Source organism: Gigantopelta aegis, chromosome 10, assembly GCF_016097555.1.
Source record: "Gigantopelta aegis isolate Gae_Host chromosome 10, Gae_host_genome, whole genome shotgun sequence".
In the NCBI taxonomy this organism is placed as follows: domain Eukaryota; kingdom Metazoa; phylum Mollusca; class Gastropoda; order Neomphalida; family Peltospiridae; genus Gigantopelta; species Gigantopelta aegis.
The window spans coordinates 5,032,358-5,046,100 of NC_054708.1; the positions used below are offsets into that span (position 1 = coordinate 5,032,358).

Consider the following 13,743-nt stretch of genomic DNA (forward strand, 5'->3'; position numbering starts at 1 on the left):
AAATGATAATTTATTATGGGAAATGCTGTTACTCATGATACGTGCTAAAACTATCTTTTATTCATCAATGAAAAAACAACAACAGATAAAACAGGAAATGGAACTAAATATTAAATTATGTGATCTAACAAAAGAATTAGATAGTGTAAATGATCTTGATGCCAAAAATAACATAATTAGAGAAATTAAAGAGGTAAACATTGTAATTGAAAACATTAGTAACCAAAAAGCAAACGGAAATTTTATAAGATCAAAAGCTAGATGGATGGAAGAACGTGAGAAACCAACTATATAAAAGTATTTTTTTAACTTAGAGTCAAGAAACTTCCGAAATAAGTCTTTCATTAAACTAGAAACACATGAAGGTAAACTCATTAATAAGACCTCAGAGTGAAGCAAAAATATTTTATGAAAAATTGTATTCAAAACAAAGATGCAAAGCAATTTATATTTGAACAAGTTATTTGAAAAAAACTGAAACTTCCAAACTTAATCCTGAGGAGGCTCAAAAGCTTGAAGGTGAATTAAGCTATGATGAGATCCAGGGCCTGATGGCTTCACTGTTGAGTTTTTAAAATTCTTTTGGCATATGATTTACATAAATATTTAATAAGATCATTAAACTATGCTTATCAGAATGGCAATCTTCCTATAACACAAACACAAGGTATTATAATGTGTATCCCTAAGGGAAATAAATCTAAATGGTTTTTAACAAACTGGAGACCCACATATATTTCAGTATTAAATGTGTCATATAAAGTTGTGCTAGCTGTTATAGTGCAAAGAATAAAATCAGTAATACCTAAAATTATTAGTGAAAAAAAAGGGTTTTTATGTCTGGAAGATATATAGGTGTAGAAAGGAAATGGTTTATTTAACGACACACTCAACACATTTTATTTATATGGCATCGGACATATGGTTAAGGACCACACAGATATTGAGGGAGGAAACCCACTGTCGCCACTTCATGGACTACTCTTTTCAAGTAGCAGCAAGGGATCTTTTATATGCACCATTCCATAGAGAGGATAGCACATATCACAGCCTTTGATGTACCAGTCGTGGTGCACTGGCTGGAGTGAGAAGTAGCCCAATGGGTCCACTGACGGGGATCGATCCCAAACTGACCTTGCATCAAGCGAGCGCTTTACCACTGGGCTACGTCTCACCCGATACATAGGTGAAGTAACACGATTAATATATAACATTATGGAATATACCGAAAGCCAACAAATTCCTGGTTTACTATTATTAACTGACTTTGAAAAGGCATTTGATTCAGTCGACTGGAAATTTTTTTTTAATACTCTTGAATTTTTGGGGGTTTTGGACCATCGATACAAAAATGGATTCATGTATTCCATAATGATTCACAATCAACTATACTAGTTAATGGTTTTGCTTCACCTTTCTTTAAATTGGGAAGAGGTTGTCACCAGGGGGATGCGATTTCACCATACACAAAGGTATAAAGGGAATAACCTAAAGAGACTAATTAAAACAGATTCTACATGTACGTGGAGAACCTTTATTATAAATCAGTATAATTTAAAAAATAATATTAAATTTTTTGATGCTGAAAAAATCCATGAGTATGCAAAAAATATTGAAAATACTTTTTGGAAAGATACATGAATAGCTTGAAGTTTATATCTAAAAAACATATAAAAATAAGTTTAAAGATGAAGAGTCGATATTGTCAGAATATATATGGTATAACGATGATGTAAAGATAAACCAAAAATCTGTATTTTATAGAGATTGGTATGATGTAGGTATTAAATTTATTGATGATTTAAAAAGCGACAATGGTAGATTTTTACAAAAAAAATTCATTTGAATATTTTATTTTCATTTTTGGTCACATTTTCACACAGTGTATATATATATATTTTTATACATACATACACAGATCAAAATTAATATACTATGAAATAAAACAACAAACCTCTTGCCAACATGTCATTGAACCTCACTCAGTACTAAACACTCAATTTTTTTTATACATGTATATATATGGTAATAAATACTTAAGATACTGTCAGTGGTGGATGACCTAGAGATATTTATTCAAACAACTTATGGTATACACTCCATCTTTTAATAAATTCATTATATTTGATTTTATTGGAATACATTTTTTTTTCTAATATATAATAAGAATGTATATGAATTTTGAATATTTTAATATCTAGTGATTTCTTCAGAAATTTTGAACTACCCGGTATATATAAATTGCTTTGTCAAAAGAGCAATAATGTCAATTATGATATTGTTCTTTGAGTGGCCAAGAAGAAAACTGGTACGAGAGAAGCTAACTATAATGTCTGCCGATTCTTTTATCCATTGCTCGACTTGTTTAATTAAATTTTGGACGTGTACACAATCAAAAAATAAATGCGTATACGTTTCAATAGACGCATTACAGAAGCTACAATTTGGGCTGCTTATCACTTTAATATTATAGAAAAACTTGTTTGTAGGGAGAATTCTTTTGATTATTCTATATTGGTGTTATATATATGTTTTGACTCCTGTTTGTTTTGTATTATGGTATTTATATACTTTGGCCAAAATAGAAAGTCAGCTGAAAGTGGTTTGATGGATAAAAATGGCCATGTATGTAATATTGCAGCCTTTAGCCCTTCAAATGTAGTAAATGGTGGATGAAAGCCATAAAATTCACAAAATCCATCATATTTAAATAAGTTGCCATCTGGGTCATACATATCATGTACATTTGTTATACCTATTATATTCCAATTCTGGTAATAAACAGTTTTGTTACCAATTTTAATTAGGGAGTTCAACCACAGTGGTTCAGAACTTACATCATTTTCGTTAAGTTCCACTTTCTATTTGAATAATGCTAGTATATTGAATACCTGTTTCCAGAACATATTTGTAATTTTTTTCCACACAGTTTATGGTAATCATCTCCTATATTAGTAAATAAAATATTTTTGTTTGGGAGGTAACATCTAAGGATATGATACCATAATGAATCTTTAAGGAATTCATAAAATATTCTAAGTTTACCATTTTTAAACCACCATTTTCTATATCCTGCATTAGCGAATTCCAAGAAATTCTATCTATGGAACTCTTCCAAATATATGAATAAAAGATCTTGTTGATTGTTTTTTATTATGCCCTTGTCTGGATTGGGGATACTGAGAATAAGGTGAACAAGTTTAGATAGAGCCAAGGATTTGACAATGGTAATTCTACTCAGCATAGTAAGATGACGTTTAGACCAGGTATTCAGTAACTTTGAAATCTCTTCAATTTTGTCAGTATAATTTAATTGTACAATTTGATTTAACTGGACACTAAATTTAATTCCCAAGAAGGTAAAATTCTTTTGTGATCATTTTAAGATTTTATCTTTACATAGATTATGAGTATTATTTGAATTTGATCCGATCCAAATACCAATAGTTTTTTCAATATTTGGTTTCAATCCTGAGAATTTAGAAAATTGATCTATTAAATTTAATGTGTTCCTTAGTGAAGCTTCTGTCCCATCGAGTGTTATATTTGTATCGTCTGCATACTGCATTATTTTATATTATCTTTTTTCTATTACTATTCCTTTAATTGACTCCTTTCTAAACAAATTTCCCATGATCTCAGCGCACAATATAAAAAGATATGGTGCTATTGGATCACCTTGTCTACATCCCCTCCCTACTGGGAAAAATTTAGTAAAAACACTATTTTGAACTAGTTAACATACAGTCCTTATTTAATATATTGACCCATTTTATAATGTCCTCGCCATAGTTAAAAAAAATTAAGGTTTTGTTAATAAATCCCCAAGATACTGATTTTGTTCAATAATAATGTTACTATCCTCACAAACAAGTTGGGTTATTGTTTTATTTACATAGTTTCTTTTTTCTAGATTTAAAAAATATTTCGATGGCTTTTCTCCGTCTTCTATCTACCTAGCTCGGCTTCTCAAAATTAAACCCTTCATATATTCTTTTCTATCTAATTCCTCCTGTTTTTTCTTTTCTTCCAACCATTCAACAAATATCTTTGATTCAGGATTTTTATCCACTAACTCAGTTAAAAAATTAATTCGATGTTCTAGTTGTTTTCTTTTTAATTCCTTTTCCTTTTTAAGAGCTGCACTAAAACTGATTAACATGCCCCTTATTTTTGTAAGAAGGATTTCCAAAAATAGATGGTCACTTATCATAAAGGATATAAGATGTGTGTCTGCAGACAACAGGTAATTTCTATCATAGGGAAGTAAAGCATACTCCTCTATTACTGTATAAATAACCGATTTCACACGTTCGACATACTGAGTATTATTTAATAGGCAGTTGTTAAATTTCCAAAAACCTTTGCCTTTAGTAAATTCAGAAAGTTTTATAAAGATCTCTATGGCATTATTGTCTGTTTTATACCCTGGAACAATACTAGTTTTTAAGATACAAGATAATAATTCTTCCGTTATCAGGAAAAAATCCAGCCTTGCTTTTTTTAATGGTGATTTCCTTGACCATGTATATCGTCTACTTTCTGGGTTATTTATTCTCCATGGATCACATAAATTAAATTTATTCATAATTTTTAGTATCTCATTACGGGCCTGAGGGTTATTTCTGTGTTTATAATTATAAGTATCCAACTTTTGGTCAAGTACAAGATGGTACAAGATGGTAGATTTATTAACTATGACCATTTTATAATGAAAAATAATTTGAATACAAATTTTTTAATTTATCAGGGTATAATCAATGCTATAAAGCAGTAATTTAATAGATGTAATATTAAACAAATAAAAAAAAAGTTACAATCCCCCTTTTTACCATACAATGTTAGAAATCTTGAGATAAATGTTAAGGGAAGTACGGTAAGTATTTTTATAATATTTTAGTAAATTCTTTCTTTTGTAAATCAAACTATAAGCTAAAATGAGAAGAATTATAAAATTGTAACTATCTTGATGCTGATTGGAAAGCCATTAATATAATGTCTTTTTATTGTACAGAAAGCACTGAACTAAGGTGGTTTCAGTACAAAAATTTTCACTGTATACTTTCTGTTAATACCTACATGTACCTACATTGTACACAAGATAGGGTATATTGCTTCTCCTCTTTGTAGCTTTTACAATTTACCATTTGCAATGACCAATGAAACATGTTTCGTTTTAGAATGACCAATCATGCGCTCCCCAAAAGTTACGAATGAATCCTTCTACGAACAATGCCGAACATTGATGATTTTTTACGAATGAATCGTTGGTATCATTTTGGCATTGTTTACACATAAATGTTTGAGCGAGCACAGAGATCAACAAATGAATGTAGATATCGATGTATTTTTGACAATTTATTTAATGTTTCCGGAAGAAGAAAAATGTTTATCAATTTCAGGGCTTATATGGCCCAATTTAGGGTCTTTTGTGAACTTGCCCGTCAAATATAGGGCTTTTTAGGGCTACATGTAGATCATCAAAATGGAGCCTTTTTAGGGCAACCCTTCAAATTTAGGGCCTTTTCAAGCATGTGCGAACCTTGCAAATATTATTTTCAATTGGCAAAATAATTTCATGATATACCAGTAACTGATTTTTGGTGGGAAAATCACTGGTTTTACAGATAATTTGGAGATCTGATTTGCTTGCCCAGAGCTACCTCCATTCCTGCACACCTTAATGTCTTGTAAAGAAAAATCAGAAAATTATTTTATCAATATAAAAATGTTTGAGACCTACTTACTTGTATGTGCCTATGTGAGTTATATTTATACAGAACTGACAAGAATAGTAGTACACTGTTACAGTTGTTACTAAGGTTAATATTTGTGATAATTATATGTATGCATATATTTAGAATATGTATCTTTAACACTGCTGTCTTATCAAATTTTCTGTTATTCCAAATGTGGATATCATGTACTAAAAAATGAATAAATAATTAAAAAATTATGTCCTCAGGGAACATTATATCTGATGATGTCATTTTATATGGGCAAGTTGTCTTACTGAGCGTTAATGTTTGTGGACCAAAAATAATTTAAAATAAAGTATGAAGTTTTAGAGTTATTATTAGCAAGTATGATTCAAATTTAATTATAAGTATTGGATGTTATTTCTTTTACATTCATCTGGGTATGAAAACCCCCCAACCTTATATGAGAACAGGTTTGATTTTTTTGGTTCATAGCCCGATGAACGCACATGTAAATGATATAACAGACAATCCTGAAGTAAACTGATTATAATTTGTTGTTGTTGTAAATGTGTTTAGATGCAAACTCACCACTAACACACTGGGCTATGGGATAACAAGGTGTTGTTGTTGTAAATGTGTTTAGATGCAAACTCACTACTAACACACTGGGCTATGGGATAACAAGGTGGTGTTGTTGTTGTAAATGTGTTTAGATTCAAACTCACCACTAACACACTGGGCTATGGGATAACAAGGTGTTGTGAAGCACTCTACTTGCTGGGGTCGACATACTGTTCCAAAAGGACAGCTGACATTCTGGAAAAACAAATAATTATTAGAGAGAAGGAAAAATACAAAACAAACAGCTGTTAATTTGAAACAGAAAGTATTGCTAACAAATATCCACAAAGACTTGCAATATTTTAAAGTTACACACAGATTAACCGTGACTACCCATACACATATAGAGACAGACATACACACAAACAAACAAAATATAAGTCTCCATCACATGTTAAATATTTGATGCATTATTTGCTGCAAAGAACATATCTTACAAAGTTGTGTTAACTATTGGCTGCATAAGAATGTGCCTTAAAAGGATTAGGTATTGTCTGCATAAGAACATACCTTGCAGGGATCACGTTTGACTACTGGATGCATACAGACGTGGCCACAGCCGTTGCTGCAACACTTCATGTCGCCAGTACAGTTGCTGTCAGTCTGACATCTCTGTTGACAGTCTCCCACCATCCCTTGCATGTTGGGACAGGTTCCATTCTTGACCACTGTCATTTAAGAGTAAAATGTTTAAAATTAATTTCATTTATGACCAATTCCACAACATTCAGAATATGCATTTATTTTATGTATTTATACTGAAGTTATTGTTGTTGGTTTTTTTGGTACCCGTATTCTATTGAGACACTAGACAACATATTATAACTCTGAACTATTAATTTTTGTGTAAATATAAATTGTAAAGAATATAACAATCAGTAATTTATAAACATGCTGGTCTGATGAACCATGATGTGTCTATTATACACCAAAATACTCATAAATATTATAAGTCATGGAGAGAGACAGAGAGACAGAGAGAGAGACAGAGACAGAGAGAGACAGAAAGAGAGACAAACAGACAGAGACAGACAGAGAGAGAGACAGAGAGAGACAGACAGAGAGAGACAGAGAGAGAGAATGAGTAAAGGTCCACATTACCTGCTTCATACTGACATCTGTCTCCATAATACAGGCCGAAACATTCACATTTTCCACTAAAGCATGAACCACCATTTTGACAGTCTGAATAGGGTTCATATGGAAACACAGTGCATGGGGTAGCTAAAATAAATTAAGTAAAAATAAATAAACAAACAAATAAACAAATTAATTAATAAACCACCATTTTTACCGTCTGAATAGGGTTCACATGAAAATACAGTGAATGGGGTAGCTAAAATAAATTAAATATAAACAAATAAACAAACAAACAAATAAATAAATAAATATGTGAAAAAAAAAATAATAATAATAATTTAAAAAGAAGAAAAAAATAATATGGTGATAAATAAAGTAACAAATTAATTAATATATAATAATAAAGATACAGCTAAAATATCAACTTAAAATGGTTGATTAATATTTTTATTTCAGTATATCCACCACTTTAAGACGATGATATGAACCAACTCACCAACACACTGAGCTACTGGATAACAGGGAGCCCTGAAACACTGTACTTGCTGTGGTCGACATGTTTTTCCAGAAGGACACGTGACATTCTGGAAATCAAATGTAACTACTCAGTAAAACATCATAAACTTAACAAATACTAGGAATTACAATCCATAGCATAATTCTTCTGTAAATATACACATTATGTATAATTACTGTAGAAAAATTATCGGAATATGAAATCTACAAAATTAAATTGTTCTTTTAAAATAATTACAAATTATGTAGCTGACAAAATAAGTCATAGGACAATTTACTATATCATAGTAATGTAAATATGGCCAGTTTGCCCTCCTAAAATGGCAATCTTGTCAAACTACGAGGGAATCTTCTAACCCGACTTATATCAATGATTCTAAAACTTAAATTATGTTTTTAATATCCAGTCTTTTAACTTGACTTCTGTGCAGACATCGCACATCACATTTAGCTATGAACTCAAGCTATGGTTAGACTTCCACCAAGTTATATCTAGACTGCTAACAAGTCACAATAACTGGCAACCAGACATTCATAATGTGGAAAATATGTTAATTGGTTGGGTTTTTTCTTTTTACTAATTTGTGTTAACTATTGGTTCCATATGAACATTATCTTGCAGGGATCACGCTTGAATACTGGCTGCATAAGAACATACCTTGCAGGGACTGTATTAACTATTGCTGCATAAGAACATACCTTGCAGGGACTGTATTAACTATTGCTGCATAAGAACATACCTTGCAGGGACTGTATTAACTATTGCTGCATAAGAACATACCTTGCAGGGACTGTATTAACTATTGCTGCATAAGAACATACCTTGAAGGGACTGTATTAACTATTGCTGCATAAGAACATACCTTGAAGGGACTGTATTAACTATTGCTGCATAAGAACATACCTTGCAGGGACTGTATTAATTATTGCTGCATAAGAACATACCTTGCAGGGACTGTATTAACTATTGCTGCATAAGAACATACCTTGAAGGGACTGTATTAACTATTGCTGCATAAGAACATAGTATTAACTATTGCTGCATAAGAACATACCTTGCAGGGACTGTATTAACTATTGCTGCATAAGAACATACCTTGCAGGGACTGTATTAACTATTGCTGCATAAGAACATACCTTGAAGGGACTGTATTAACTATTGCTGCATAAGAACATACATTGCAGGGACTGTATTAACTATTGCTGCATAAGAACATACCTTGCAGGGACTGTATTAACTATTGCTGCATAAGAACATACCTTGAAGGGACTGTATTAACTATTGCTGCATAAGAACATACCTTGAAGGGACTGTATTAACTATTGCTGCATAAGAACATACCTTGCAGGGACTGTATTAACTATTGCTGCATAAGAACATACCTTGCAGGGACTGTATTAACTATTGCTGCATAAGAACATACCTTGAAGGGACTGTATTAACTATTGCTGCATAAGAACATACATTGCAGGGACTGTATTAACTATTGCTGCATAAGAACATACCTTGCAGGGACTGTATTAACTATTGCTGCATAAAAACATACCTTGAAGGGACTGTATTAACTATTGCTGCATAAGAACATACCTTGAAGGGACTGTATTAACTATTGCTGCATAAGAACATACCTTGCAGGGACTGTATTAACTATTGCTGCATACAAACATACCTTGAAGGGACTGTATTAACTATTGCTGCATAAGAACATACCTTGCAGGGAATGTATTAACTATTGCTGCATAAGAACATACCTTGAAGGGACTGTATTAACTATTGCTGCATAAGAACATACCTTGCAGGGACTGTATTAACTATTGCTGCATAAGAACATACCTTGCAGGGACTGTATTAACTATTGCTGCATAAGAACATACCTTGAAGGGACTGTATTAACTATTGCTGCATAAGAACATACCTTGAAGGGACTGTATTAACTATTGCTGCATAAGAACATACCTTGCAGGGACTGTATTAACTATTGCTGCATAAGAACATACCTTGCAGGGACTGTATTAACTATTGCTGCATAAGAACATACCTTGAAGGGACTGTATTAACTATTGCTGCATAAGAACATACCTTGAAGGGACTGTATTAACTATTGCTGCATAAGAACATACCTTGCAGGGACTGTATTAACTATTGCTGCATAAGAACATACCTTGCAGGGACTGTATTAACTATTGCTGCATAAGAACATACCTTGAAGGGACTGTATTAATTATTGCTGCATAAGAACATACATTGCAGGGACTGTATTAACTATTGCTGCATAAGAACATACCTTGCAGGGACTGTATTAACTATTGTTGCATAAGAACATACCTTGAAGGGACTGTATTAACTATTGCTGTATAAGAACATACCTTGAAGGGACTGTATTAACTATTGCTGCATAAGAACATACCTTGCAGGGACTGTATTAACTATTGCTGCATACAAACATACCTTGAAGGGACTGTATTAACTATTGCTGCATAAGAACATACCTTGCAGGGACTGTATTAACTATTGCTGCATAAGAACATACCTTGCAGGGACTGTATTAACTATTGCTGCATAAAAACATACCTTGCAGGGATTGTATTAACTACTGCTGCATAAGAACATATCTTGGAGGGATTGTATTAACTATTGTCTGCATAAGAACATACCTTGCAGGGATTGTATTAACTATTGTCTGCATAAGAACATACCTTGCAGGGATTGTATTAACAATTGCTGCATAAGAACATATCTTGGAGGGATTGTATTAACTACTGCTGCATAAGAACATACCTTGGAGGGATTGTATTAACTATTGTCTGCATAAGAACATACCTTGCAGGGATCATGTTTGACTACTGGATGCATACAGACGTGGCCACAGCCATTGCTGCAACACTTCATGTCGCCAGTACAGTTGCTGTCAGTTTGACATCTCTGTTGACAGTCTCCCACCATCCCTTGCATGTTGGGACAGGTTCCATTCTTGACCACTGTCAGTCAAAGATAAAGTATATAAATCTTATAGTAGTTTATGAAATATCTAAAATATTCAGCATACATTTTTGTGGTTGTATAACATTAGATTTCAAGTGTGCCTTACTGAAAGCACACATGTACATGCACCTTACTATGTGTATGTTTTTATACTCAAGCTCATTGTTTATTTTTTCTTTGTCTCTGATACAATTAGATTTTTGTTTATGTTAGTTATTTGTTTGGTGTTGTTTCGTTTTTTTGTAAATCAGTATTCTATAATAGTACTAATTTAAAACAATGTTGTTTTCTTCTGTAAAAATAATCTTATGGATGATTTACTAAAACACAAAGAATACTTTAAAAAATTAGTACTTTGTTAACATGCTGGTCTGCATAGGTGTATGGGCTCCCAATTTTGTAAGGGGGGAGGCTGAGTTTTTCTCGAATTAAACAAAAGTGTACAAATCTGGATTACAGCATTTATTAATATTAGCATTAATTAATGCCAAACAGCTTTACAGTGTTACAAATGAATTGTCACACATTTTTACATGGATTACAACTAATATTTTAAGTAGAATGATGGAAATACATGGTAAAACGTGTTCTGGCCAGCCCATTTTGTTGGAATTTGATGCGTCATGATGTATCTGCCATACACTAAGATGCTCATAAATATTATAAGTCATGGAACCTTCAATTTGTAATATCTTTATTTATCCTATAACTTACCCATGATATCCATGTCATAAACCCATGTGATAATTTAGTGTATTAACCCAGTTAATACTGGTATTTAAATTTTCAAGGTCTCTAGGTAATGTATGCTGTGGATGGGTCATTTGCTTACAAGCCAACATGACCTGTATACTTGAGCAAAGATTTAGTTAAAATGTGTTAATCGTGATGACAGCATATTACCGATGGCAGCGACTTTAGTACTGTGATTTACTAAAAATTTAATTAAAATGTTATTTTAGAAGTGCTATAGGATAAATAGAATTTGCTACTCGTGTTTTTTAATATGGAAAATATCAACCTCGTCTAATTAATCAGTATTTGACAAATACCAATTAACATAGACTTGGTTGATATTTTCCAGATTAAAAAACACTCGTGATGAATCCTCTATTTCTACTCTGACCTCTTACTTAAGTGAGAATGATGCAGACATTCCAGTATAAATTTTATTTGAGAATTCCTTTATATGATTCTACTAGACTGTAATGACGATTCAAAGAAGCAGCTTATTTGACATTTTAGTAACGTGTCAGAGTACTTTTTCTAATCAGAGTCTGAACAGTAATATGTGAATAGTCACTGATTAGTTAAAGAGAGAAACAATGGAATAAAGGTCCACATGTTACCTAACTGACATCTGTCTCCATAATAAGGACCGAAACAAAAACATTTTCCATTAGCGCAGGAACCACCATTTTGACAGTCCGTGTAGGGTTCGTATGGAAATGTAGTGCATGGTGTACCTAAAATAAATTAAATACAAACAAATAGACAGACAGACAGGCAGACAGGCAGACTGACAGACTGACAGACTGACAGGTAGTAGACAGCAAAATAGATAAAGATACAGACAGACAGACAATTAAGAATTGTATGGAATTAACTGTTTTCTACCACATGTATAAACTGATTCTCTGTCACTCATAGTTTCATCCGTATTAATGCATGTGAAAAATTAATTAATTAAAAAAAAAATTAGTTTAATACAAAATATAATTTGTGATGTAAACTATATAATGTAGTTCTTAAATGTTTTTTAACTTTTACAAATTCAAATACGGTATGCTCAGTTTAATAATATAATATAATTTTTTAATATACATCTAGATGGACATTCAGTGATGTAACCATAAACCAAGTTTCACTCATCTGGATGGATGGATGGATGGATGGATGGATGGATGGACGGATGGACGGACGGACGGATGGATGTGGATGGATGGATGGATGAATGGATGGATGGGTGGGTGGATGGATGGATGGATGGATGGATGGATGGATGGATGGATGGATGGGTGGGTGGGTGGGTGGGTGGGTGGGGTGGATGGATGGATGGATGGATGGATGGATGGATGGATGGATGGATGGATGGATGGATGGATGGATGGATGGATGGATGGATGGATGGATGGATGGATGGGTGGATGGATGGGAGGGATGGGATGGGATGGGGGGATGGATTGATGGATGGATGGATCATTTTCTTAGCATTATATCCACAAGCAGTATACTGACCACTTTAAGGCCATGATCTTGAACCAACTCACCAACACACTGAGCTACTGGATAACAGGGAGCCCTGAAACACTGTACTTGCTGTGGTCGACATGTTTTTCCAGAAGGACACGTGACATTCTGGAAAACAAATATACTATCACTAATAACAAAAAGTAATTCATAACATGTTATTTTATAAATATACACATCCCAAAGCATTTTGTAATTAACAGTTGACATGTAGTGCTGAACAGAAAACTTAAATTTTGACCACAAAATGAAATTGTTCTGTTAAATTAATTACAAATTAGGTAGCTGACAAAGAAAATCAAGGGACAGCTTTACTAAAATGGCAATGTTAAATTTGAGTTATATACCCAGACCTTTAACCTGAGCCAGTTTGGCTTCTAACATCCAGTCTATTGGCTGCATACAAACATACCTTGCAGGGATTGTATTAACTATTGCTGCATACAAACATACCTTGCAGGGATTGTATTAACTACTGCTGCATACAAACATACCTTGCAGGGATTGTATTAACTATTGCTGCATACAAACATACCTTGCAGGGATTGTATTAACTACTGCTGCATACAAACATACCTTGCAGGGATTGTA

The 13,743-nt window shown here is 32.8% G+C and overlaps 1 protein-coding gene across 1 annotated transcript in view; it reads right to left on the reverse strand.

Moving 5' to 3' along the window:
- The window catches only part of LOC121382891 (neurogenic locus notch homolog protein 2-like), a 62,535-nt gene that overhangs the window by 38,426 nt on the left and 10,366 nt on the right, over nucleotides 1-13,743 (reverse strand). Inside the window, exons 8-14 of the mRNA XM_041512572.1 lie at nucleotides 13,173-13,260; nucleotides 12,252-12,368; nucleotides 10,741-10,898; nucleotides 7,900-7,987; nucleotides 7,425-7,547; nucleotides 6,834-6,991; nucleotides 6,428-6,518 (exon numbers count right to left, since the gene is read on the reverse strand). Of these exons, the coding sequence (XP_041368506.1) occupies nucleotides 6,428-6,518; nucleotides 6,834-6,991; nucleotides 7,425-7,547; nucleotides 7,900-7,987; nucleotides 10,741-10,898; nucleotides 12,252-12,368; nucleotides 13,173-13,260 (823 nt within the window). The remainder of the gene's footprint in view (nucleotides 1-6,427; nucleotides 6,519-6,833; nucleotides 6,992-7,424; nucleotides 7,548-7,899; nucleotides 7,988-10,740; nucleotides 10,899-12,251; nucleotides 12,369-13,172; nucleotides 13,261-13,743) is intronic.